Source organism: Aquarana catesbeiana, linkage group LG02 (genome assembly GCF_042186555.1).
Source record: "Aquarana catesbeiana isolate 2022-GZ linkage group LG02, ASM4218655v1, whole genome shotgun sequence".
Lineage (NCBI taxonomy): Eukaryota > Metazoa > Chordata > Amphibia > Anura > Ranidae > Aquarana > Aquarana catesbeiana.
In genome coordinates, this window is record NC_133325.1 from 48,292,407 (window position 1) to 48,319,651 (window position 27,245).

The 27,245-nt window shown below is 43.4% G+C and overlaps 1 protein-coding gene across 4 annotated transcripts in view; it reads right to left on the reverse strand.

Moving 5' to 3' along the window:
• The window catches only part of MYO7A (myosin VIIA), a 305,890-nt gene that overhangs the window by 209,893 nt on the left and 68,752 nt on the right, over positions 1 to 27,245 (reverse strand). For all 4 annotated transcript variants that reach the window (XM_073612854.1, XM_073612852.1, XM_073612851.1 and 1 more), the window contains 4 exons: positions 9,018 to 9,202; positions 3,295 to 3,416; positions 3,046 to 3,188; positions 643 to 756 (listed from right to left, as the gene is read on the reverse strand). In XM_073612854.1, the coding sequence (XP_073468955.1) occupies positions 643 to 756; positions 3,046 to 3,188; positions 3,295 to 3,416; positions 9,018 to 9,202 (564 nt within the window). The remainder of the gene's footprint in view (positions 1 to 642; positions 757 to 3,045; positions 3,189 to 3,294; positions 3,417 to 9,017; positions 9,203 to 27,245) is intronic.

Below are 27,245 nucleotides of genomic sequence, written 5' to 3' on the forward strand. Positions count from 1 at the left end.
GTGTATGCCCGCCCCAGCGTATGACTGTGTTTATTACGCTGGTATGGGCTCTAGCCCCAGATCTTTTGTAGACCTAGCAACGACCCTGGTCTGAGGACAGAAATGTGATGGGGGGAGGGCCATATGAAAAGGGGGGGGGGTGATCTGCAGGGGGGGACTGAGAATATAGATGTATTAATGGGATTGTGATGTTATCGATCTGAGGTTACGTTTGTATCATTGCAACCTGCGTTGTGCATGTAGGCAGCCCATTCATGCACAACGCTATGTTAAATTGCGCCATGCTGAGCCGCATGCAGTTTAGCACTCTCGAAAATACCCCGGGTTTGCTGATGCATGGAGGTGCTATTTTTACTCAAACATGCTATTTGGACCTCTGCAGGAATAACATTTTACTGACTGGACCTGCGTGGATTTTAATTCAATGCCCCGACTTTTGTTTTGTAGGACCTGGAATGCATTCAGCTGATCAAAACTGAAAGTTCAGAATTTAGCCACAAATGTCTCTTGGAGGACAGAAAAAAAACAAATGAGGAAGAAGGTCTTATATTCTGTAAATGTTGAGGCTTGGTGGTGCCCCATCTACTATTTCTGCCCTGGGTATTGTTCCCTATGGTCAAAACAACCACCATACCCACTTACCATACAGAGGTAGTTGAAGTCAGTGGCTTTTCCTAGACCCAATTTCTTCTTATGATCTGGTGGCATCCCTTTCAGCATACAGTAGAAAATATGATAATTCCGTTCATCTGAAGCCTAGGAAACAAAGCATTTATATCTGCATCTAAATATATAATTAAGAGTTAATCATTTACAATAAATTGAAATTAATATTTTAACAGTGATTGAGGGAAGAGATACCCCTTTTGTCAGGAATAATGCACAGGGGTTGTATATGTGAAGGAGATGCTGTGCCCAGCTTACCCTTGCCAGGCCAAAAGCAGATATAAACCACGTTCTTGTCCCCTGAGGATGTCCCTTGCATAGATGAAATGCGTAGGGAGGGGCTAGTGGCCTATGACGTCATCACACCTACTGGTGTACCGCAACTTGGTGTCTGTAAACTTTTGTTACCCTGAGCTGATTAATCTTACTGCAGACAATTGCGCCAGCAGAGGACCTGGTAGGCGTTGAGGTTGTTACCATACCCTGGTGTGATTTGTATTTGGTGTATCCTATGCTAGTGATCTCTTACAATCTGGAGATCCTGGTTATTTGTTTGTAGCACCCTCTAGTATGCTAGAAGTGATAATGCTGTTTTGGTAGAGTAGGTAAATTTCCAGGCTTCGCTGGCAGCCAAGTCTGGGTGTGTTTTGATCTGGGTTGGGATTGACCCAGGGCAGAGCTGGGTGACTCACAGGCAGCATCACCAACATCTCCCGCTTCTTTCCAGAATTTTCTAGTGTTTGGCAGGGGGCAGGCCTTCTTAAATACCCAGGATCAGCCCAGCTGGGGAGGAGTTGTGATCAGGTGGAAGCTGGAGATGGAGTGCTAGGCTGTCCTGGCCTTTGAGGGAGCTCCCCATTCTGGGGGGGGGTGACCTTGGGTCTGAGCTTGGGTGCGGAGGGGACCCTCCTACAACACACAGAGGTGTCCTGGCCAGGAGGAGCAAGAGAGGACAGCAGGAGAAGCACTGCTGGGCAAGTCTCCAGGGAAGATCTACAGGTCACTGCCAGGAGGGCTGGTGAGTGCAACACATGGTCAAGAGGACTGGTGAGGCACGCCTGAGAGATTGCAGTCTGAGATGGGTGCAGAGCCAGTAGGATGGACTGTGGTGTTATGGGCAGTGGTGAGAGAGGCAGCTGCAGCCAGGAGTTCTAGCAGGGCCTGAAGATGGGGTACTGGGCTCAGTAGCCACGTGGACAATTAGCATCAAGGACTACTATATTTCTGCCACACTATAGGGGCCTGCGGTCCCTGCCTGCAAAGGGCATTTGCTAAGGCCTGGCTGAGCTAGGGTTGATTTACTAATAGGCAAATAGGTTGTGCACTTCACAAAGTGCAGTTGCCCTCTGCAAGCGCAGTTGCTCCAGAGCTTAGTAAATGAAGAGAAGTTCTGCTTACTTCATTAATCCAATCATGTGCAAGTTTTTTTTTTTTTCTTGGATGTTATTGGGTATTCTTTGCAAAGTGACGCTTTACCTCATTTACTAAGCTTTGGAGCAACTGCTCTTGCAGAATGCAACTTCACTTTGCAAAGTGCATAGTCTACAGTGTCTGTGTTCGGGGGGCAGTGAGCCCGCATCATCATGGATGTCTATTGGTATATTGGAGATTTGTGGGATTTTTTGTGTGCATATTAAATCAATAGGAAAAATGAATTAAAAAGTATACATTTTATTAATACATAAAAACAACACAGTTGCATTAGAAAAGACTCATACAGTACAGTCCTTAAAGGTACAGAATGATGGTGTGGTTCCCAACATGTTTCGCTCTAAAATGGGGCTTCCTCAGGGGACGCTGTCCAAGTGAATATCACAGCCTTCCCTGTATGAGTCTTTTCTCTGCTTGACCCCCTGAACCATTATCAATTGCAATATATTTTGGGAAGGCTCTGATATTCATTTGGACAGCGTCCCCTGTGGAAGCCCCATTTTAGGGTGAAACATGTTGGGAACCACACCATCGTGCTGTACTTTAAGGACTGTACTGTATGAGTCTTTTCTAATGCAACTGTGTTGTTTTTATTTAATAATAAAATTTATACTTTTTAATACATTTTTCCTATTGATTTAATATGCACCCAAAAATCCCACAAATCTCCAATATACAAATTAACTAAGGGATGTGGTGCTATACTGCTGGTATATTGTCCAGAAGCTGAGTTTTTTCCATCACGGACACCTGGGCATCCCCCTGCGGGCAAACACGGCCCTCCTCCCATGGGTGTATGCTGTAGTACACTCGTGTGAATGAGGCCTTTCTCTCCATTATCTTTCCTCCATCTTTTCAAGTAGACCTACAACTGAGAAAAAACAAGGAAGGAAGTCCAACTAACTGCTGCTCCCTAACGGGTATAAAAGGACACATTTTTCCATCTACCTGTCGACAAACCCGTGACTTTTCCAGAAGATACTGCTCAATCTTGGCCCCCTCTATGGCTCCTTTCTTGTTGAAATGAATATCGATGTACTTTCCAAACCGGCTGGAATTGTCATTTCGTATGGTCTTGGCGTTGCCAAAAGCTGAAAGTGCAAAGCTCAAGTTTGAAGCAGGAACAGCAAATGTGTGAAGTCTAATCGAGTTATAAGGTTAGCATACAGGAAGAGACAATGAAAAACACAGTCTGACCTTCTAGGATTGGGTTTGCTTCCAAAACCTGCTGCTCTATCCAGGAGTGCTGCCCGCTGATGGCCGCCAGGAACTGCAGAATTAACTTGGTGCTTTCCGTCTTCCCAGCGCCTGATTCTCCACTGTAACAGAACATAGCATAATGGGATTAATCGGAAGCATGGTGGAAAGAGCAGTGATCATATTTCATATGTTAGTGTAGCCTGGTCCACAGTGCTGGCAGCAGAGGAGCAAGCAGCTACCAGCATACACAGTCTCTGTTATTCCCTCTGCAGCTGACAGAGGGACAGGAGCAGCTGTGAAAAAGAGAAAGAGGATGCAGCCTAGGTAAACCCACCCACCACTCTGGGAAAACAGAGGAAGGGGTGCGCACTGCTGTGAATGCTGGGAGTAGCTAGAGCCTGCTGGGAAGTACTTTTGTAGATTTGTGAAAGATGTGAGCCCCAAACAGATTGAGTTGTTGCTGTGGTTTTCAAACTAGTGGTGGAACTACATACGCTAGGATCACGGGAGCTGGATGGACAGGAAGAGAGGAGGGACTGTTCCCGGGTTCCGGCAGATGTGGTGAGGACATTTTGGGAGACAGACCATGCAGCAGGCTGCTAACAGAACATTTTGCCACTGCATTAGTGGTTCAGGGGGACACAGTGGACATCTCCTGGTACAGGAGAAAGCTACTGTTGCTGACTGGTGCTGCCACCTGATCAGTATGGAAACGCCGCTCTCCTTGGCTAGTGCTGCTGTCTGACAGTTGGGAAGGATGCCGCAGCCACTGGCCTTCAGTCTTTTAGCACCTGCAAAAGTAATTCAGAGCAGGCAGCAGGTGCAGTCTACTTTCCCCTCTGCAGGTGGTGCTCCTCTGCAGCGGCACTGCAGAAGGAGAGAAGGTCAGGAAGAACATGGTTCCTCTATGGTTTCCTGGGTCACTGGGGAAGCAATCCAATTGGATGCTGTCACCCCATGTGACTCTAGCAGCCATCTTGGGCCAGGCAGTGCCTATTTAAGGCCCTGGCTACTAGTCTTGGTGCGCATTTTGCAAATGAGTATAGTAGGGACAGATACCTCAGTTGTTAAGAACATAACTAGTGGCAGGGAAAGGTTGCTGACGAAGAAGATAAGTGTAGGGCTCCCAACTTCTCTGGATATCTTCCCACTTGGACACGAGGCGGTCAGGCCACATTCTGCTCCAAATAACAGGTGGGGGTCAAATTGGCTGAAACCTGCTCTCTACACGCTGCTGGATCTGTAAGTGTTCCCGTTGGGGTTGTCTTTCCACCAGGTTCATTGTGAACTGTCTTTGCATTATTTCAATACAAGCTCTTTCATCACACTTGGACTGTTTGTTATTGTTGCTGCACTGCACTGCACCCCCCACCTACACGCATGCGCTGCTGCCTCTGCATGAATGACCAAATCAAGGTCAACATGTAAACATCGACAGTGTGTTATCAATGGCAGTGCGATCACTGGCTACACATTGTTGCTATGCACATGGTGGATCTGAGCAGCTGCAGCAACCAATAGGGTCTGTTTACGCTGTATACAGTATATGTAAATGATAGCAGAAACACTACCTACGTACATCATACGGATACATTTTGTATGTGGAATCAGCAAGATCCTGTGTAAATCAGTATGGCCATTTGAATGAGGCTTTAGCATTAGGACCAGTGCGCCGCACCCCTAATCCATGCGTCCGGCCCCTAATCTACATGCAGGGCGCCGGACGCATGGCTTTCAATGTTTTTTTTGTTTTCTTTTTTCGAAGCACGTGATTAGAGTCGGAGGCGCTAAATGGCTTCAAAAAAGGTGGGCTCGGGCGCAGAGCACTGCACCCCGAGCCCACCCACTTGTGTGACAATAGCAAATTAAAATTCGCCATTTTCTTCCTGATTCTCCTCCTGGCCAATCAGGAAGCGGTTCCTGAGACCTGATTGGCCGAGAGGAGAAGCGACTGTATTGGCCGCTGAGGAGGAAGCCGCCCAGGAGGAGGAGATGAAGGGAAGATCCGAAACTGCCCGCGACCTAGATGGGGTAGATGTGGAGCTGGTGGGTGGACGGACGAGCGAGCAATGGGGGGAGGGGGGGGATTGACTTACCGACCAACAGACCGACTGGGGGGGGGGGCTGGGTGTGACGGGTGGTTTGCTTTTCCGCCCCCCCCCCCCACCCCCAAAAAATGGAGCCACCATTGGTTAGAGCTCATACAGATGGGCTTTTTGGTCTAACTCTGCCTTTGACAGGAAAAGGATTTGTTTGACCTACTTTGCCTTCAATCCAAATACACCTCGTTAGGACTTGCTGCATCTATTGAAGAAACACAACAGAAAGCAGGCCAGGCACAGCCTCTAAACTGTCATCTACACCACCCCATTGAAGTCAATGAGAATCTCCTGACCTGCATTTGGTGTGCATTCCAAACACACATCAAATGCGGGACAACCAACCAACTGCAGCCCTGAGGATTACATAATACACCTTTGGTCAAAGACTTATAAAGACCAATCTGCTTTGAACTGACAATTCATTAATGAGTAGCGTGACAAACAGCCCCACTTGGTCCAGGGCAGCACCTGGGATTTGGTTTACCTGCTGCCTGGCAGTTTATGAGATAAGCTGGGGGTAAAGATCTGTAAAGCCATAAGCAGGGGGTTAAGCACTGGCCACACTCTTCCCCCACCATAGGAGTAATTTAAAGCATATTTAAACCCAAAACCAAAAAATTTTACATATTGCAGCTTACCAGTCCTTAGGTGTGGTGGCTGCATTGGTTTTCCTATTTCCACGATGACAACATTTTCAGTGACTACAGAAAATGCTTGTTGATCTTACCAGAAATGTCATGTCCTTGTCACTTCTTGTGAAGTTACAAGAAAGTAAAAATAACTTTATTTGTATTGTGTCAATTTCTAGTCCTATCCTTCCCCCATGTAATGGAGATGAACAAGGGTGGGCATGTTTGAGGTTCAGCATGGTTGACAGCTAGGGGTGAGCTCACGTGTGTTTGGATACCGATCCAAACATGCCTGTGCAATCCTGTGAGGAAGCTGTCACTGCAGACCACCAATCAAAAGCACCAGGCATTCCCCACCCCACAGCCACACATATACACTCACCGGACACTTTATTAGGTACACCTTGCTAGTATCGGGGTGGACCCATTTTGCCTTCAGAACTGCATTTATTCTTTGTGGCATAGATTCAACAAGATGTTGAAGGCCTGGTTCACACCTATGCATTTTTAGTGCGTTTTTTAGTCCATTTAACATGGTTTCCTATGGATGTAGTTCACATCTGTGCATTTTATGGAAAAGACCAGAAACTTTTGGTTCCATAGACTTTAATGGATCAAAAGCGTGTATTGAAAAACGCAAAATACACCTGCAATATGTAAACTGCAACCTGCATAGGTGTGAATCAGGCCTTAATCACTATGTAACTATAGACGCTTGAGAGGGGATATGATTTCAATATGCAAATACCATACTGGTGACCCCACAATTGGGATAAAACTTTTTTGCGGAAGGGAGTTTAACAAGACATGTGGCCACTCATTAAAATTAGAAGAAAAGAGGTTTAACCTTAAACTACGTAGAGGGTTCTTTACTGTAAGAGCGGCAAGGATGTGGAATTCCCTTCCACAGGCAGTGGTCTTAGCGGGGGGGCATCGCTAGTTTAAAAAAACTATTAGATAAGCACCTGAACGACCGCAACATACAGGGATATATAATGTAATACTGACATATAATCACACACATAGGTTGGAGTTGATGGACTTGTGTCTTTTTTCGACCTCACCTACTATGTAACTATGTAACTAATCTGCAAGCATTTATCTAAATTCTAAAACCAAACTAAAATTTTACCAATTAAAGCTCCAGGTGGGGGTAACTTCTACAAAACTATCCATGACTCCCATAGGTCGAGATACTACCAATCCCAGCATGCTTATAGGCGGGGCATAAGTGAGGTACCAATACTTTTGGAAGACAAAATGAGACAGAGTGGCTTGGCACTGTTTTTTTATGTTGCAGAAATCAACAAAACTCAATAGACAATCATCAAGCCACAACAGTTCAAATTAACATTGGCACCAAATAATCAGAGGGGTATTCTGTCTTTTTGTCTGCAGAATACTGGTAGGGATGTATACCTTGCACAGCCATGTTACAGGTTTTATATGGATGGATGGTGCAGCGCTAATCCTGTATATAAACCTCTGGTGGTTTAAAAATAGGTCATATTATAGTTCACTATAGTGTGTATAAATAGTCTGGAAAGCCAGTGACGTATTCTTACAAGTCATGTATCTCACTAAACAAAAATAAATAAATAAAAATGTGGGTGTAATGTAAACAAAATATCAGCCTAAAAAACTTAGATCATCATATCAATAACTAGTTCACCATAGATGACCATATCAGTGACTGGTTCAACATAAGTGTCAAAAAACCAATTTTAAATAAAGTGCAGCATGAATTGTACTAAATAATTTACAATCCAAAATTGGCAAAGTGCATTGTGCAAAACACTGTGCAACATAAATAACTACATCACATATTGACTTATAGTGTTAGACAACAAACATTCCGTATAAAGTGCAAATGTGCAAAAAAGAAACCAAAAAAACTCCAAACTATATAATTATGAAATATTAGTGAATGTCCCAAAAATTATGATGCAAAAAAAAAAAAAAAAAAAAAAATTCACACAGAAAAAACGTCCTTATTCATGATGAAATCTGTGACAGTAAAGTGCTGACATGCGCATGTGGCAGTTGAAGTGCCTGGTGACTCAAAATCTCATGCAGCTTCGTGTGCAAACACTACAGTGGGTAGTGGCCCCTTACCTCAAAGTAATGGGGCAACAGCATATGACCAAACAGGTTCTTTATCTCTTCCACTTGGGGGCTCCTGCGCATTCCTCACCGGCCTGGGGTAAGGTTCCCTCAGATGTGATGCAGGAAGGTATTTTTGAATAAAGTAGAGTAGAAAAGAACCCAATAGTGTAATTCCGTTTTCATAGGTAACTGGTTTATTTAGGCAAAGAAACAGGTACTCACATTGGCAATTAAATGATACAATGTTTGTATCTGACGAGCGGCGAGCTCGTAACCTTCTCTCAGTGTATCCAGCCTATCCCGTCCCTACGCGTGACGTCACACCACACGTGACTTCTTCAGGGGAAGGTTTCACGTACAATTTCTCTCCATTGGAGGGTTGGTGGTAAAGTAAATGGTACTGGGTTTCACTAGGTTGTTGAGGTATATAATGGCCAGAAGCAGACTGTCTAGGACCGATGCAACGGGGACACTCTGAAAAGGAAACCTACACGTCCCAGCTTTTCCAGAACCTCTACTTATATCTGTACCTGCACTTTCCCTACCCATTAGAGCTCTCTCCCTGTCTTACTGTCTCACTGTGTGCGCACCAAATGATGTTGACCTCTATATTTATAGGGTCCTTCATCAAGATAAATCTTGAGGGATTTCGGTAGGCAAAACGATCACCGTCTTCCCCAAGATGGCAATCTGAAGCCCAAGATAGGAAACATTTCCTCCCCCCATTGGACTCCTGCCAACCTTAGTTGAAGGTATCGCTTCTAGTATCAGAGCATTTGCCTGAGTACAAGTACTCAAGCAAATGCTTAGTATTGGCACCAATGCTGATACCGGTATCCGTGCAATGCTAAACCAGATGGGATGAGATGAGGACACAGCTCACCTGATGATGCAGCATTGGTCTTTGTTATTCCGCTGCATATTGAAGTAGCAGTTGTCAGCTATGGCAAAGATGTGTGGCGGCATTTCTCCAATCTTCTTGTTGGTATACAGGCGAATCTGATCTGGGGTGTAAATGGGCAGAAGCTGGTACGGGTTCACTGCTACTAATATAGATCCAGTATATGTCTGCAGAGAGGAACACATGGAGTCGTATTAATAGATACACAATATTAACAATAGGCTACATTATATGGGCTTTAAATGAAGCTGATGGACTTTATGAGGTCTGATTAAATAATAAAAAAATGGCCATGGGATTGAAAACAGACCTAAAATTAAAAAAAAAATGAAAGTGAAGATTTTCTATGTTAAAGAGAACATCTAAACAATATTTTACCTGGAATTTCTTCCCAAAAAATAGCAGTACATTTTTTTTATATGTGAGTGTGCCTATGCACTCCTGTGCCTGCAACCTCATAGCTGGTAACAGATCTAAGGCACTGCTAACCCTGACTGCTAGTCTTAGGAGATTTGGAGTTAGCTCTGGTGATTTAACTGCTGTGAAATCATCGCAGAAGTTTAGATTTAAAATAAAACGGAGCCCATAGTGACCCATTTTTTAGCATTTTTAATGTTAAACTTCTGCTATATAAATTTCATGAAATATAAAGAAAGAAGGCTGTCATTGTTGACTTGCCACTCATCCATGTGAAATGGCAGAATGTTAAATGGACTCAAAAATACACTTAAACAGACTCATCTGCTGCAGTGGATATATTAAACCACAACTAGTGCTGATGTTAACAGCAGAAATGGTCTATTATTTGAGTCCACTAAAATATTGTTTGAATCTAGTTAACACTTTGCCATTTCACTTTGCCCTGGTGAAGGAGGAGTTTGTCGCCTCTGAAATGCATTGGCTGTCCTTTGATTTTTTTTTTGGACTCCCAAGGATTTTTGTTTAGTGCTCTCATTGGCCTTTTACTCTTATATTGAGAGTCTGTTTAGTGCCCCCTTACATAGGTGGCCATATGTGAAAGCCCCCCTTACACTGGGTGTCAGCTTAGTGCCTTCTTACATTGGTGATCAAAGGGGAAGGATCCCTTACATTGTCAGTTTTGTGCCCCTTACATTAGTGGTCAGTGGGTAGGAATGCCCCCTTACAAACAGTTAAAATGTAAGTAAACCCCCCTATCGTTTCCAGCCAAGGAAGCTGCTATTTTTGCCTCTGTTTAATCTACAACTGCCATGATGCTGCACATGTGATCAGTTTAGACACCAGCCATTGGATGGTTTGACAGTTTGGTTGTGAGCACAACCAATGGGAGTGTTACATTTCCGGCACGTGCCGGAAATGAAATTGTTTTATGGATGGGTTTACTTCCGCTTTAACTGAGATATGAAAGGACAGACTACTGGACCCGGCAAGTGACACTGGTGACAAAACTTTGTAGGCACTATTAAGTGGAAGATCAATCCACCACTGCTCACTGCTAAGGAACCACTTGCAGCCTCTGAAGGGACCCTGGTTGAGAAAAGCTGATCTATAGATCTATGGGACCAAACATGACTCCTTTTTAATGGAAAATACCTCCATGTATATCAAACAAAAAGCTCCCTCTTACCCAACTCAAATTTTTACTATAGGTAACTTTCCCATCATCCCCCCAAATTCCATCCAATTTTCAGGCCCCATAATTCCAGGAATAGGGGAGCATGTGGCCCTCTTCACTTCCTCCCCATCTCCAATTATTTCCATGGCTTCTATAGTTCAGTCAAAAGGCCTACACTTTGATGTCCTTACCTCTAAGCCTTACCAATCAGAAATGCTACTGCCCTACTCAGAAATTTCTCTGGCTATATGGAAAAATGTTATCATGTCAAACAAGCATCCATGGGATATGAAATCGTACAATGAAAGACATATGAAGATGATATTGCAATGCTAGGAGTGTGGAATGAATGGACCAGAACTGTGATTATGGAGGACACAACCTCAGTGAGTCTGGTAATCAACCATACTTACTCTCCCGCCGCAGTTAGTCTTAGAAAAGAAACAATAATTGGAAGGTTAGTATTAATTCTAGAACTGAGTATTACTGAATTTCACTTTAAAATGAGATTCCTTTCTTTTAGTGAATTATAATAGTATATCATTCAAATGCCAAAACGTATTTGTATTGTTTTTGATAGAATAGAAAATATTAAAATCCCTGCCTTGACTTCCTGTCCCAGAGCTTTAGAAATAGTGAGAGGAAATCTCCCCATAGGAAGATTTCCTCTGAATTCTTGTTTCGGTGACAACAGTAAACTTTAGGATTTCCTATCACTTTTCTGTCAAACAGAGAGGATGAATCTCCGAGGGGTCACAGACAGCAATATAGACAGCGGTTCTAACCTTTCCACACTTTGTCCACATCTAAAACAAAAAAGTTTGGCCTTAGATACACTTTGAGGGGTTGTGTTGATGGACTTTTGTTCACTTCAAGAGGGTTTGCAATACTGTACAAATCTATGGCAACACAAAACCAGCTTGAAAGAGGTCAATTGCAGGTGAGAAGCAACTGAATTCTGAAAGATCTCAGAAGGGTCTCAAAATGATGTCAAACTGATACCACTGACAAAAGACCAAAGTTCATCTGTGTAAGTCCTAAAAAGGAAGCTTTAGCAAAAAAAATATGGAGGCCACCGTTGCTGACAAGTAATTGTCCGGCGGTCATGCTGCTGACTGACCCTTTGGATTAAATATTTGAAGTCACTGACCTGTAATACATAGGCAGGTAGATACTTCTGACTTTCCTGATTTGTACACTTTTCTAATAAAAACAGTTCATTAAACATTATCAATGTTTGATAATGTATTAGCAGTGTAAGGACAAAATGTACAAATGTAAGATTGGACAAAAATTTGATTACAAGGTTAACAAAGGAGGTAAGACAATTGTTGTACAAAGGCCCATTGGCTAGTTGCTGGATGGTACGTTAGAAGCAAAGCAGGATATGACTACATGGGGCATTGTACTGGGAAGAATGGAGTTATGATAGCGTAGACGTTGAAAAAATCCCAAACAAATACACGTTCAAAAAAATCAATCTTAAATTTCTTCCTCCCTACTGGCACCTTTTCCTCCCTTCCAAAGCATGCACTGGTACTTTCCCATATTTAAAAAGCCTTCACTTGACTCCACCAGCCTGAACAACTTAAGACCTGTCTCCTTGCTCCCAATTACCTTTAAACCTTTAGAACGCTTATGCCGCGTACACACGAGCAGACTTTACGGCAGACTTTGCACGGCGGACGGGATTTCGTCAGACAATTCGATCGTGTGTGGGCTCCAGCGGACTTTGTTTTCTCAAAAGTTGGACGGACTTAGATTTGAAACATGTTTTAAATCAATCCCTCGAAATCAAGTCTGGTCGAAAAGTCTGCTCGTCTGTATGCTAGTTCGACGGACAAAAAGCCACGCTAGGGCAGCTACTGGCTATGAACTTCCTTGTTTTAGTCCGGTCGTACGTCATCACGTACGAATTCGACGGACTTTGGTGGATTGTGTGTAGGCAAGTCCGTTCATTCAGAAAGTCTGACGTTAAGTCCGTCAAAGTCCGCCATAAAGTCCGACCGTGTGTACCCGGCATAAGTCTACAACCACCTGAGCTCCTACCCCACTGACAACAACCATCTTGACCCCTTATGCCGCGTACACACGAGCGGACTTTACAGCAGACTTTGCCCGGCGGACTTTTCAACGGACTTTACGACAGACTTTCTGAATGAACAGACTTGCCTACACACAATCCACCAAAGTCCGTTGAATTCGTACGTGATGACGTACGACCGGATTAAAACAAGGAAGTTCATAGCCAGTAGCCAATAGCTGCCCTAGCGTGGCTCTTTGTCCGTCAAACTAGCATACAGAAGAGCGGACTTTTCGACCGGACTCGATTTCGACGGATTGATTTAAAACATGTTTCAAATCTAAGTCCGTCCAACTTTTGAGAAAACAAAGTCCGCTGGAGCCCACACACGATCGAATTGTCTGACGAAATCCAGTCTGCCGGGCAAAGTCTGCCGTAAAGTCCGCTCGCGTGTACGCGGCATTACAGTCCGGCTTTTGCTCACGGCACTCCACAGAAATGATTTACTAACTGCTAAAAACCAATGGCCACTACTCCATAGTCCATACTCTAACTAAAAGACCTTTCCGCTGCTTTTGATACTGTTGACCACCCTCTCTTTAAACTCCACTCCCTTGGCCTCCAAGACTCTTTGTTCTCCTCCTACCTATCACAGAGAACCTTTAGTGTTTCCTACAACTCTGTCTCCTCCTCTCCACTTCCTCTTTCTGTAGGTGTTTCCCAAGACTCTGTCCTTGGACCCCTTTTCTTCTCTATCTACACTTCCTCTCTTGGTCACTGGATAACCTCCTACAGCTTCAAAAACCATATCCTTACTGATGACATCCACATTTAACTACCCCTCACCTCACTCATGAGTCTCCTCTCGCATTACTAACTTACTAACTGACATATACCATAAAAAAAGTGCAGCGCAATGGGTAAAATGTATGCTAAACACACTAAATAAAAATTAACTATAGTGCTTAAAAATGGTGTAGCTTAATATAATGTGCATATACAGTAAGCTATACTTACTAATCTGACCACACTCTGCAGGACTAGTGATCAGAAACCACACATATTAATACAAAATAAACATATATCTGAAAAGTCTGATATATAATATCGTAACATAGTGAAAACCACTATGTTATGAAATAGTGGCAGTTCATATATCTTCACAGTACTTCCGGTGACCAGACCCACCACCTTCAGGTGAAATGCCTTCTCACCTCAAGAACCAGACCCCATTATAGAGTCATATACGGCTCTGACAGATTCCTCCTAAGGGAGGTAGAGGAAACACTCTCGTCTCTCCCTCCTCGCTCTTCAGTCATCAGCATAATAAACCATAGAATAAAACGGAAAGACCATATTGCTCTCTATTAACATTTATTATAGACCAAAAAGGAATAAAAACACTCACAAGGATATCAAGATAGCAAGTGTATACAATCATCAGCTCAACATGCTGACACTGCTATGTGACATCACGGGCTTCGACTCCTCCCACCTATACGCATTATGCCCTCTGATTGGGCTTCTTCAGTAGGCTTGCTTTGTGCACTAGTGCAAAGACATGTTGGAACAGGAAGGGACCATCTCCAAACTGTTCCCACAAAGTTGAGAGCATTTAATTGTCCAAAATGTCTTGGTATGCTGACACCTTCACTGGAACTAAGGGACCAAGCCCAATCCCTGAAAAACAACCCCACACCATAATCCCCCCTCCACCAAATGATGTGCACCAGTGCACAAAGCAAGGTCCATAAAGACATGGATGAGCGCGTTTGGGGTGGAGGAACTTGACTCAACCCGATAGAACACCTTTGGGATGAATTAGAGCGGAGACTGCGAGTCTTGTCCAACATCAGTGCCTGACCTCACAAATCGCACTTCTGGAAGAATGGTCAAACATTCCCATAGACACACTCCTAAACTTTGTGGACAGCCTTCCCAGGAGAGTTGAAGCTGTTATAGCTGCAAAGGGTGGGCCAACTCAATATTGAACCCTACGGACTAAGACTGGGATGCCATTAAAGTTCATGTGCGTGAAAGGCAGGCATCCCAATACTTTTGGCAATATAGTGTATATACATACACATTTTAAATATTAAATACATTTTTTTCCACATATTCTCTGTTCTCAGCTGCATAAGGGGCTAGAGAGCTGGGGGTGGATAAGCAGCAGTACACTGATCTTTCCAGTGAATGGCTGTACAGGGGAGGAGGGTCATCACAAGTCTGATCATAGTAGGACAGGCAGGCTGTTCTCCCAGCACAGATCGAAAACTGACCATGCTGAGATGGATGTGCTCTTATGCCTAGCATGGTTGGCTTGAAATAGGAAAGCAAAGGGACTTGCATGATCACCAGGGATTTCACACAAAGGAAGCAATACAAAAAGAGAACAGGATATTTTTCAACACAAGTACATGGTACAGCAGGCACATATCAGGAATATGAAATGTTGGGGTAACATATTCTTTAAAAGCAAATTTACACTCAATAAATCCCAGTATAAAAGCTCCAAATTCCTGTAGAGTATCTGGGAGCCCAAAAAACTAGGAAGTTCTGACCAGCTCAAAGGGCACCAGATCTGCCCCCCCCCCCCCCCCCCATACCTCCTGTACCTCGCTATTGGTTAATGAGGCTACATATCACTGAACAGGCTAATAGAAAGGTGCAGGTTGCTGGATGGGGCTAGCCAGAGCTGGTGAAATGCTATATCATAGGAACCCCAGTTTCTGGATCTCCAGGAGCGTTCTACAGGAATGTTCAGCAAACCTGCAAGCACTAACTGGCCCAAAGGGCCCATGTTACCATTTTTTTAACTTCTACATTTGTACAGTTTTGCTGTACCATATCTCTGTACTCCGTTGTACTATAGTTTCTCTTTGACAGTGTTTTATGTACTCAGTTGTCTATATTCCCCAGGACTCAAGTATTTCAGAAGTAGTATGAGGTCACGGGTCTCTCCTGAAATTCAACTCTCTTCCTTGCGGTGAATAATTTAGAGCAATATTACGCTGAGTTCTACTCAAACAATGACTGCAGGAGCACGCCTTACCCGCTCCATTAAATCTTAATGTAGATTTTTCTGGGCTGAACAATGTATTACAGCTGGGATGCGGGAACAACAATCGGCCAGTTTATCTATCGTAATTATCTCACTAATAGCGGTGTGAGAGCCATTCCAAGAAAAATCTGAAACATAGTCCTGAAAATACAAATGTAACTAATCCAAAGGAAACATGGTGGATCAACCAATCAGCAATTCTTTTTCTTGTGCATGTTACAAAATGAACTCCAAAAACGTAAAGACGTCAAGGATTCGGATTTAGGATCAGGTCCAATCCAACCACTGAACAAAATCGAATATTGGAGAAGGGCCATCTTTGTCCTTATAGAGCAGTGGTCTCCAAACTGCGGTCCGGGGGCCGGATGTGGACTTTGCTTGCCTTTATCTGGCCCTTGAGGCACTATTCCTCCAACTGACACCAGTGGTGGGACACTATTCCTCCAACTGACACCAGCATTGGGGCACTATCCCTCCAACTGACACCAGTGGTGGGGCACTATTCCTCCAACTGACACCAGTGGTGGGACACTATTCCTCCAACTGACACCAGTGGTGGGACACTATTCCTCCAACTGACACCAGCGTTGGGCACTATTCCTCCAACTGACACCAGTGGTGGGACACTATTCCTCCAACTGACACCAGTGGTGGGACACTATTCCTCCAACTGACACCAGTGGTGGGATACTATTCCTCCAACTGACACCAGTGGTGGGACACTATTCCTCCAATTGACACCAGTGGTGGGACACTATTCCTCCAACTGACACCAGTGGTGGGGCACTATTACTCCAACTGACACCAGTGGTGGGACACTATTCCTCCAACTGACACCAGTGGTGGGACACTATTCCTCCAACTGACACCAGAGGTGGGACACTATTCCTCCAACTGACACCAGTGGTGGGACACTATTCCTCCAACTGACACCAGTGGTGGGACACTATTCCTCCAACTGACACCAGTGGTGGGACACTATTCCTCCAACTGACACCAGCATTGGGGCACTATCCCTCCAACTGACACCAGTGGTGGGGCACTATTCCTCCAACTGACACCAGCGGTGGGGCACTATTCCTCCAACTGACACCAGCGGTGGGGCACTATTCCTCCAACTGACACCAGCGGTGGGACACTATTCCTCCAACTGACACCAGCGGTGGGACACTATTCCTCCAACTGACACCAGTGGTGGGACACTATTCCTCCAACTGACACCAGTGGTGGGACACTATTCCTCCCACAGACAGCAATAACGGGCTACTATTCCTTTCACTAATACCAACATTGAGGCGCTATTCCTCCCATTGATACCAACAATGGGGCACTATTCCTCCCATTGATACCAACAATGGGGCACTATTATTTCCACAGATACCAACAACAGGGCATTATACCTCCTGCTAAAACTAATGATGGTGCATTGTTTACTCCCACTGATGCCTGGTCATTTTCTACCCCCACTGGCCACGGTCCGGCCCCTCTGAAAAGCAGTAAACTGGCTCTTTGTTTAGAAAGTTTGGAGACCCTTGTAATAGAGGAAGGGGAAATGCCTATGCCCCAGTTACTTCTATTGCAGTGAGGTAACACATATGCGTTAACGAGTGTTGCATCATGCATTAGTGTGCATTACATCATGGCAACCCATTCAAAATGAATGCACTGCCAACACACCCTAACAACCTTAAATATGCATGGTTCTTTCTAACTCAACATATTACCATACATTGCAGAACACTGTAACTCCGGTGAATTACCCTAGGGAGTATTGGTGAGCCAAACATACCTGGATTCGGTTCAACCAGACTTTGGTAAACATAACCGTGCCGTATCCGAACCCCATTGAAGTCAGTGAGAACTGAATGTTAAAAAAAAAATTCTGCCCATTTTCTAGGTTGGTATGCAATGGATTGTCAAGCAAATGGCATGGGGGCTGAGCACAGGCATGGGGGACATGTATTAAAGCAAAAAAAAAAAGTTTTTGTGAAATTCAGTTTGTCTGGGAGAAGTGATTTGAGCAATTCTTAAAGTAAAACATTAAATGCAAAACTGTATTAAATAACATGCCTGGGGATGCCCTGACCCTGTCCTGTAAAGTGGCGCATTTGTGTATCTTATACAACCCGGGGCCCAAACTAGGGGGGGGGGGGGGCAGGGGGGCGCCGCACTGAGAGGGGTGCTGCTGACAGGAGCAGTGACAGCGGTATCACTTCTCATGTCAGCCCAGCACTCTCTCTCTCTTTCACCCCTCTCTCTCACTCCCCCTCTCAGGCTGGGTTCACACTTGCTGTGGCCGCGGGTCACAGCAGGGGGTCAACCTGTTGGTGCAACCTGTTCACTGTTTCAGGTGCAAATCTGGTCCCAATTTTTGCCTGAATTTGCACCTGAAACTGAGCCAAAGATGCACAGGAACCTTTTCCAATGCGCTATGTGGCCGCCCCGGAGATGTGTGAACCGGCTCAATTGAAAGCCAGTCACAGTCTCCTGTCATGTGAATTGGATGCGGGTAACCCGCATCCAATTCGCATCAGTGTGAACCCAGCCTTACCCCCTCTCTCTCACCCCATCTCTCTCTCACCCCCCCTCTCTCTCTCTCTCTCTCTCTCACCCCCCCTCTCTCTCTCTCTCTCTCTCTCACTCCCTCTTCTCTCTCTCACCCTCCTCCTTCTCTCACCCCTCTCTCTTCCACCCCCTCTCTCTCCCACCCCCTTTCTTTCTCACAGCCTCGCTCTCATCCCCCTCTCTCTCACCTTCCACCCTTTGCTCCTTTTTTTTCTTTTTTCTCACCATCTTTCATTCTTACATTCCTTCTTTGTCATGTCTTTTCACGATCACATTGTCCACTTAACTACTCCAGGTTACCATTTGGGGTTACCCGGGTCTTTCACTCACGCACCAGCCTTTGTGTCATGGACCATCGGGAGGTTCTGCTATGGGCACCCTGTTGCACATGGCTATGAGTACCTCATCTCCCGGGGAAGACTACTCTGGGGACCCTGATTGCATGATCGCAGCACCCCACCGCATTGGACTCTTTTGTGAGTATTTAGGATGGGCAAATTTGCCTTTCCTTTATATCACCTATCAGAAATAGACTAATATTATTATTCATTTTTTATACTCTGCAGACATACCTGAGCATCCGCCCCTGAAGAGTGTCTCTACACGAAACGCGTCGGCCATACGTGATGCTGTTTATGTCTGTAATGGACATATCAACCTTGGTCTGCAGCAGATTATCAATTTTGACATTCCTATATTTATCTATTATGGTCTTATATATATATATAGTTTTATATTCACATTTTTGCTGCTGGTGCTGTTCTTTATGTGATATGTATTTATATGAACTTATTATATGCAATGTAACAATGAATTGTTTTGAATTACTATACCTATGTAATGTTTCACCCATGCCATACTTGTATGTCTTGTGTGGGTGGATTCAACACGAATCGGCACACTTATTGTACATGTGGCTTTTAATCATTGCCATATTCTATTGCATTTAATGTTTTTACCAAAAAAAATTTGCACTTATTCAAACTTGCCTCCACAAAGTCATCCCTCTCATCTAAAGTCCCACTTTCCCTTCTTTTTCCATATACCATAGGGATGGAGGCACACCGCATATGTGCCTCATTTAAAGTCCCATTTTCCCCCTCCATTTTTTGTAATCATTGAAGTCTATGGCCCTCAAGTTGCATAAAAGTCGGACCAAAGTAGTGTATGAACGAAGTTGCTGCAACTTTAAGTCACACATATATGAATGGTTATCATTGGAAAACATGGGTAACGACTTGTCATGCAACTTTGAGGTCCAAAGTTGTATGACAAGTCGCACAAGTGTGAATGGAGCCTTAGGGAGTATGGTGCCATGCAAAGTGAATGGCACTGCAAAGCAGTAACGTATGTACATGCAGGACATGGGCCTTTCAAAAGTGCAAATGGTCCTTGAAAGCGTGCAGGCAGGTGCAGTCTTCATTCCTGCTGCAGGTAGTGCTCGTCCAGGAATACAGCTGGGGAAGGAAGTCAGGAGAAACTGGGTTTCTCTATGATTCCCTGGGTCCCCCAGGCTAGCATTCTGATTTACTGCCCTGATTCCAGGTGACTCAGGCGGCCATCTTGGGTCACCCAGAGTGATTTTAAGGTCCCTGCCTCCAGGTTTTGGTGCGAATTTTGCGAGTTGGCAAGTGTATGGACAGATCACACATCTGTCAGGGACAGCACTAGTGGTAGTGAGAGGTTCCAGACGAGTAGGAAAAGCTCAGAGCCTTCATCAGCAAGCTGCCTTTTGGGTTGAACCGGTAAGGCCGCACTCGGCTCTCCTTGACAGGCGCTGTCTCCAGCTCAAGCCTACTCACCACTGTCTCAGCACTCCACTGGTGTGAGTTCCCCGGCTTGGTGTGCTTCCCCCGTCAGGCTGTTATACTGTTTTAAAAGGTCTGCAATACAATGTTTTCTGCAATCAGGGACTCTGTTTTCTGCAGTTTATCAGTCCTTGGATGTGGTGGCTGCATTGATTTTCTTTTTTTTTTGCCTTTTTTTCTTTATCTTTTTTCTTTATACCCTTATATCACATGCTTGGGGGATGGCTTAACCACTTCAGCCCCGAAAGGATTTACCCCTTTCCTGACCAGGCCCTTTTTTGCAATACGGCACTGCGTCGCTTTAACTGACAATTGCGCGGTCATGCGATGTTGTACCCAAACAAAATTGACATCCTTTTTTTTCACACAAATAGAGCTTTCTTTTGGTGGTATTTGATCACCTCTGCGGTTTTTATTTTTTGCGCTATAAACAAAAAAAAGCGTCAGTTTTGAAAAAAAAGCAATATTTTTTACTTTGTGCTATATTAAATATCCCAAACAAATATATAAAAAAACGAATTTCTTCCTCAGTTTAGGCCAATATGTATTCTTCTAGATATTTTTGATATTTATTGCCTCTACAAAATAGGGGATAGATTTATGGCATTTTTATTATTAATTTTTTTATTTTTTATTAGTAATGGCGGTGATCTGCGATTTATATCGTGACTGCGACATTGCGGCAGACACATCGGACACTTTTGACACTATTTTGGGACCAGTGACATTTATACAGCGATCAGTGCTATTAGTAGCCACTGATTACTGTGTAAATATCACTGGCAGCGAAGGGGTTAAACACTAGGGGGCGATCAAGGGGTTAAATGTGTTCCCTCAGCGTGTTCTAACTGTAGGGGGGATGGGCTCACTATAACATGACAGAGATCACGGCCCCCGATCACTGGGAGCAGTAGATCCCTGTCATGTTGCTAGGCAGAAAAGGAAAATGCCTTGTTTACATAGGCATCTTGCCCGTTCTGCCTCTCCATGCCACGTTCGCGGGCCACCGGCGGACATAGAGTCCGCGGGACCCACAGCACGAGCGCCCACTAGACGCGGATGACAGAGTGACGTACAGGTACGTCGTTTTGCGCACCATACCACTTTGCCGATGTATATCGGCGTGAGCCGGTCGGCAAGTGGTTAAGGCACACGTGGTGTTTTGGAACAGTACAATTCTTACCGACAGCTACAGTGACAGCATCGTTTGGCAGCCCATATTTGGTTGTGGAATCTTTCTTTTATAATTAGAGTTAGAGCTAAAGTTTGGTTATTTTTTTTTTTTTTTTTAACCGGAAGGGATGATACCTACATCCACCTCCTCCATTCACAGAGCACTTTTTATTGCGGAGAAGTATTAGTACTGCTTATATGAATGGAGGAGGGGCAGAAAGGGCAGGCATAGTCCACACCAGTGGCCCTTTGCTTGCCTTTATCCAGCCCTTGAGACACTATTCCTCCCTCTGATACGAGACACTATTCTGCCAATTGACATCAACAACGGGGCACCATTTCTCCCATTGACACCAACAATGGAGCACTATTCCTATCAATGCTATCATTGATGGGGTACTATTCTCCCCCCTAATACGAAATGTGGTGATGTTTACTCCCACTAATGCCAGGAAAATGTCCACTCCCGCTGTCCACAGTCCGGCCCCCCTAAAGTCTGAAGGACAATAAAACTGTCCCTTTGTTTAACCACTTCAGCCCTGGAAGGATTTACCCCCTTCCTGACCAGGTCATTTTTTGCCATACGGCACTGCGTTATTTAAACTGACAATTGCGCGGTCGCGCCATGCTGTACCCAAATAAAATGTATGTCCTTTTTTTCCCCACAAATAGAGCTTGCTTTTGGTGGTATTTGATCACCTCTGTGTTTTTTATTTTTTCCACTATAAACAGAAAAAAACAACAATTTTGCAAAAAAAAAAAAAAAATTTACTTTCTGCTATAAAACATACCCAATAAACAACATTTTAAAAATCGAATTTCTTCATGAATTTAGGCCAATGTGTATTCTTCTACATATTTTTGGTAAAAAAAAATAAAAACCCAATAAGCGTATATTGATTGGTTTGTGCAAAAGTTATAGCGTCTACAAAATAGGGGAAAGATTTATAGCATATTTATTATTTTTATTATTTTTAGTAATACTTTTACTAGTAATGGCGGCAATCAGTGATTTTTAGCGGGACTGGGACATTGTGGCGGACAGATTGGACACCTAGCTGACATTTTTTACACTTTTTTTGGGAACCAGTGACATTATTACAGTGATCAGTGCTAAAAATATGCACTGACATTGTACTCATGACACTGGCAGGGAAGGGGTTAACATCAGGGGCAATCAAGGGGTTAAATGTGTTCCCTCAGTGTGTTTCTAACTGTGTGTGGGGGTGGGCTGCCTGGGACAACACACAGATCTGTCTTTCTGCATAGCGGGAAGACAAGATCCTGTGTCATCCCCTGTCAGAACAGAGAGCTACGGTACATTGTTACATAGTTACATAGTAGGTGAGGTTGAAAAAAGACACAAGTCCATCAAGTCCAACCTATGTGTGTGATTATGTGTCAGTATTACATTATATATCCCTGTATGTTGCGGTCATTCAGGTGATTATCTAATAGTTTCTTGAAGCTATCGATGCTCCCCGCTGAGACCACCGTCTGTGAAAGGGAATTCCACATCCTTGCCACTGTTACAGTAAAGAACCCTCTACGTAGTACCTCTTTTCTTCTAATTTTAATGAGCGGCCATGAGTCTTGTTGAACTCTCTTTTGCAAAAAAGTTTTATTCTTATTGTGGGGTCACCAGTATGGCATTTGTATATTGAAATCATATCCCCTCTCAAGCGTCTCTTCTCCAGAGAGATTAAGTTTAGTGCTCGCAACCTTTCCTCATAACTAAGATCCTCCAGACCCTTTATTAGCTTAGTTGTCCTTCTTTGTACTCGCTCCATTTCCAGTACATCCTTCCTGAGGACTGGTGCCCAGAACTGGACAGCATACTTCAGGTGCAGCCGGACCAGAGTCTTGTAGAGTGAGAGAATTATCGTTTTATCTCTGGAGTTTATCCCCTTTTTATTACATGCCAATATTCTGTTTGCTTTGTTAGCAGCAGCTTGGCATTGCATGCCATTGCTGAGCCTATCATCTACTAGGACCCCCAGGTCCTTTTCCATCCTAGATTCCCCCAGAGGTTCTCCCCCCAGTGTTTAGTTTGCATTCATATTTTTGCCACCCAAATGCATTATTTTACATTTTTCTACATTAAACCTAATTTGCCATGTAGTCGCTGACCCCATTAATTTGTTCAGATCTTTTTGCAAGGTTTCCACATCCTGCGGAGAAGTTATTGCCCTGCTTAGCTTAGTATAGTCCGCAAATACAGAAATTGAAATGTTTATCCCATCCTCCAGGTCGTTTATGAACAAATTAAATAGGATTGGTCCCAGCACAGAACACTGGGGGACCCCACTACCCACCCCTGACCGTTCCGAGTACTCCCCATTTATCACCACCCTCTGAACTCGCCCTTGTAGCCAGTTTTCAGTCCATGTACTCACCCTATGGTCCATGCCAACTGACCTTACTTTGTACAGTAAACATTTATGGGGAACTGTGTCAAATGCTTTTGCAAAATCCAGATACACCACGTCTACGGGCCTTCCTTTATCTAGCTGGCAACTCACCTCCTCATAGAAGGTTAGTAGATTGGTTTGGCAAGAACGATTCTTCATGAATCCATGCTGATTACTGCTAATGATATCGCTCTTATTACTAAAATCTTGTATATAGTGCGATATCATCCCCTCCAAGAGTTTACATACTATTGATGTTAGGCTAACTGGTCTGTAATTCCCAGGGATGTATTTTGGGCCCTTTTTAAATACTGGTGCTACATTGGCTTTTCTCCAATCAGCTGGTACCTTGCCAGTCAGTAGACTGTCAGTAAAAATTAGGAACAATGGTCTGGCAATTACTTGACTGAGTTCCCTAAGTACCCTCAGGTGCAATCCATCTGGTCCCGGTGATTTATTAATGTTAAGTTTCCCAAGTCTAATTTTAATTCTGTCCTCTGTTAACAATGGAGGTGCTTCCTGTGTTGTGTCATGAGGATAAACACTGCAGTTTTGGTTACTGAAGCCCCGCGATTCACTCGTGAAGACTGAGGAGAAGAATAAATTCAATACTTCGCCATCTCCCCATCCTTTGTAACCAGATGTGCTTCCCTATTCTTTATGGGGACAATATGGTCTGTCCTCCCTTTTTTACTGTTTACATACGTAAAGAATTTCTTGGGATTTTTTTTGCTCTCCTCCGCTATGTGTCTTTCATGTTCTTTCATGTTCACGTCCTTATTGCACCCTTACATTTCTTGTTGCATTCTTTATAAAGTCTGAATGCTGATGATGATCCCTCAACCTCGTATTTTTTGAAGGCCTTCTCCTTTGCTTTTATATGCATTTTTGCATTGGAGTTAAGCCATCCAGGACTTTTGTTCGCTCATTTAAGTTTATTACCCAATGGGATACATTGGCTAATGCCCTTATTTAATATGCTCTTAAAGCAAACCCATCTCTCCTCCACGTTCTTTGTTCCTAAGATTTTATCCCAATTTATGCCTTCTAGCAAGGTTCGTAGTTTAGGGAAGTTGGCACTTTTGAAATTTAGTGTCTTTGTATTCCCCTTATGTTTCCTATTTGTGTGATTTATACTGAAGCCAATTGACCTGTGATCGTTGCTTCCTAAATTGCCCCGTATTTCTACATCCGTGATCAGGTCTGTATCGTTGGTAATCAGTAGATCCAGTAATGTTTTATTTCTAGTTGGTGCGTCTACCATCTGACCCATAAAATTGTCCTGCAAGACATTTAGGAACTGGCGAGCCTTAGATGAATGCGCGGTTCCCTCCGCCCAGTCTATGTCTGGATAATTAAAATCCCCCATTATGATAACACTTCCCATCCTTGCTGCTAATCCAAATTGTGATAGGAGATCCGCCTCCACCTCCTCCCTCAGGTTAGGGGGCCTATAGCATACTCCCAGTATTATTTTCCCCTTAGCTTCATCCCTTTGGATCTCTATCCATAAGGATTCCACCTCCTCTCTAGCTCCCTCAGTGATGTCATCTCTCACATTCTCTTGTACATTATTCTTGCTATATAGGTATACCCCTCCTCCTTTTTTACCCTCTCTATCCTTGCGATAAAGGGCATACCCTTGAATGTTTGCCAGCCAATCATGAGCGCTGTTGAACCAGGTCTAAGTGGTTTTTAACCACTTAAGGACCGAGCCTTTTTCTGAGATTTGTTGTTTACAAGTTAAAAACAGTTTTTTTTGCTAGAAAATTACTTAGATAATAGAATTGGGGGAGTTTTGGGACTTTAAATGGGGCACATGGCATGTGCCCTCATCCCGGGATCAATAAGACAAAAAAAAGGGAAGTTGGGACTTTAAATGAGGTGGTAGACTTTGTGTAGAAAACGTGGTCAGTTTTATTAAGGTAAAAAATATAATGCATATAGATGGTAGACATCATATGGAAAAACATATAATAAAGTGTTGTCATACTGTACGTATGCATACTAAATTCAAAATACAGAATAATAGTAAAATTCATATACAGAAATCAATGAGTAAGTAACATCGTAATATACGTATGCATAGAGCGGTAACATCGTATGGGTAGATGTGTACATGATAAACACTTGGTACATATATATAGCATAATCAATTAACATGACAGCTGGCAGCCAAATGAATAATACAGGTTAAGAATAAGTATGACATATCCTGATATGAAGTTAGTAGGACATATAACTACATCCTTAAAGCCCGACGCGTTTCTGTGTAAGATACACTTCTTCAGGGTTTACACAGGCCCGAAGCAGCAATATCTGCATAAACCTCCGAGACCTTGGGCATGATTAGGTACTGCCGCCCCTGAAGAAGTGTATATTACACAGAAACGCGTCGGGCTTTAAGGATGTAGTTATATGCCCTACTAACTTCATATCAGGATATGTCATACTTATTCTTAACCTGTATTATTAATTTGGCTGCCAGCTGTCATGTTAATTGATTATGCTATATATATGTACCAAGTGTTTATCATGTACACATCTACCCATACGATGTTACCGCTCTATGCATACGTATATTACAATGTTACTTACTCATTGATTTCTGTATATGAATTTTACTATTATTCTGTATTTTGAATTTAGTATGCATACGTACAGTATGACAACACTTCATTATATGTTTTTCCATATGATGTCTACCATCTATATGCAATATATCTTTTACCTTAATCAAACTGACCACATTTTCTACACAGTCTACCACCTCATTTAAAGTCCCAACTTCCCTTTTTTTTTGTCCCAGAAAATTACTTAGAACCCCCAAACATTATAAATTTTTTTTTCTAACACCCTAGAGAATAAAATGACGGTCGTTGCAATACTTTCTGTCACACCGTATTTGCGCAGCGGTCTCACAAGCGCACTTTTATTGGAAAAAATATTTTTTGACAACAGTAAAGTTAGCCCAATTTTTTTTTATATTATGAAAGATAATGCTACGCTGAGTAAATTGATACCCAACATGTCACGCTTCAAAATTGCGCCCGCTCGTGGAATGGCGACAAACTTTTACCCTTAAAAATCTCCATAGGCGATGTTTAAAAAATTTTACAGGTTGCATGTTTTGAGTTAGAGAAGAGGTCTAGGTCTTGAATTATTGCTCTCGCTCTACCGATCGCAGTGATACCTCACATGTGTGGTTTGAACACCGTTTTCATATGCGGGTGCTACTCACATATGCGTTTGCTTCTGTGCGCGAGTTCGGCAGGACGGGGCACGTTTAAAAAAAAAATTTTCTTATTTATTTTACCTTTTATTTTTTATTTTTACACTGTTCTTTTTTAAAAGAAAATGTGTCACTTTTATTCCTACTATGTAAACATCCCTTGTAATAGAAAAAAAGCATGACAGGACCTCCTTAATATGAGATCAAAATTTTGTCATTTAAAAAGAAATGAAAAAAAAAAATGTCCCTTTAAGAGCTATGGGTGGAAGTGACGTTTTGACGTCGCTTCTGCCCTGCATTGTTATGGAGATGGGTGGGGGCCATCTTCCCCTCACTCGTCTCC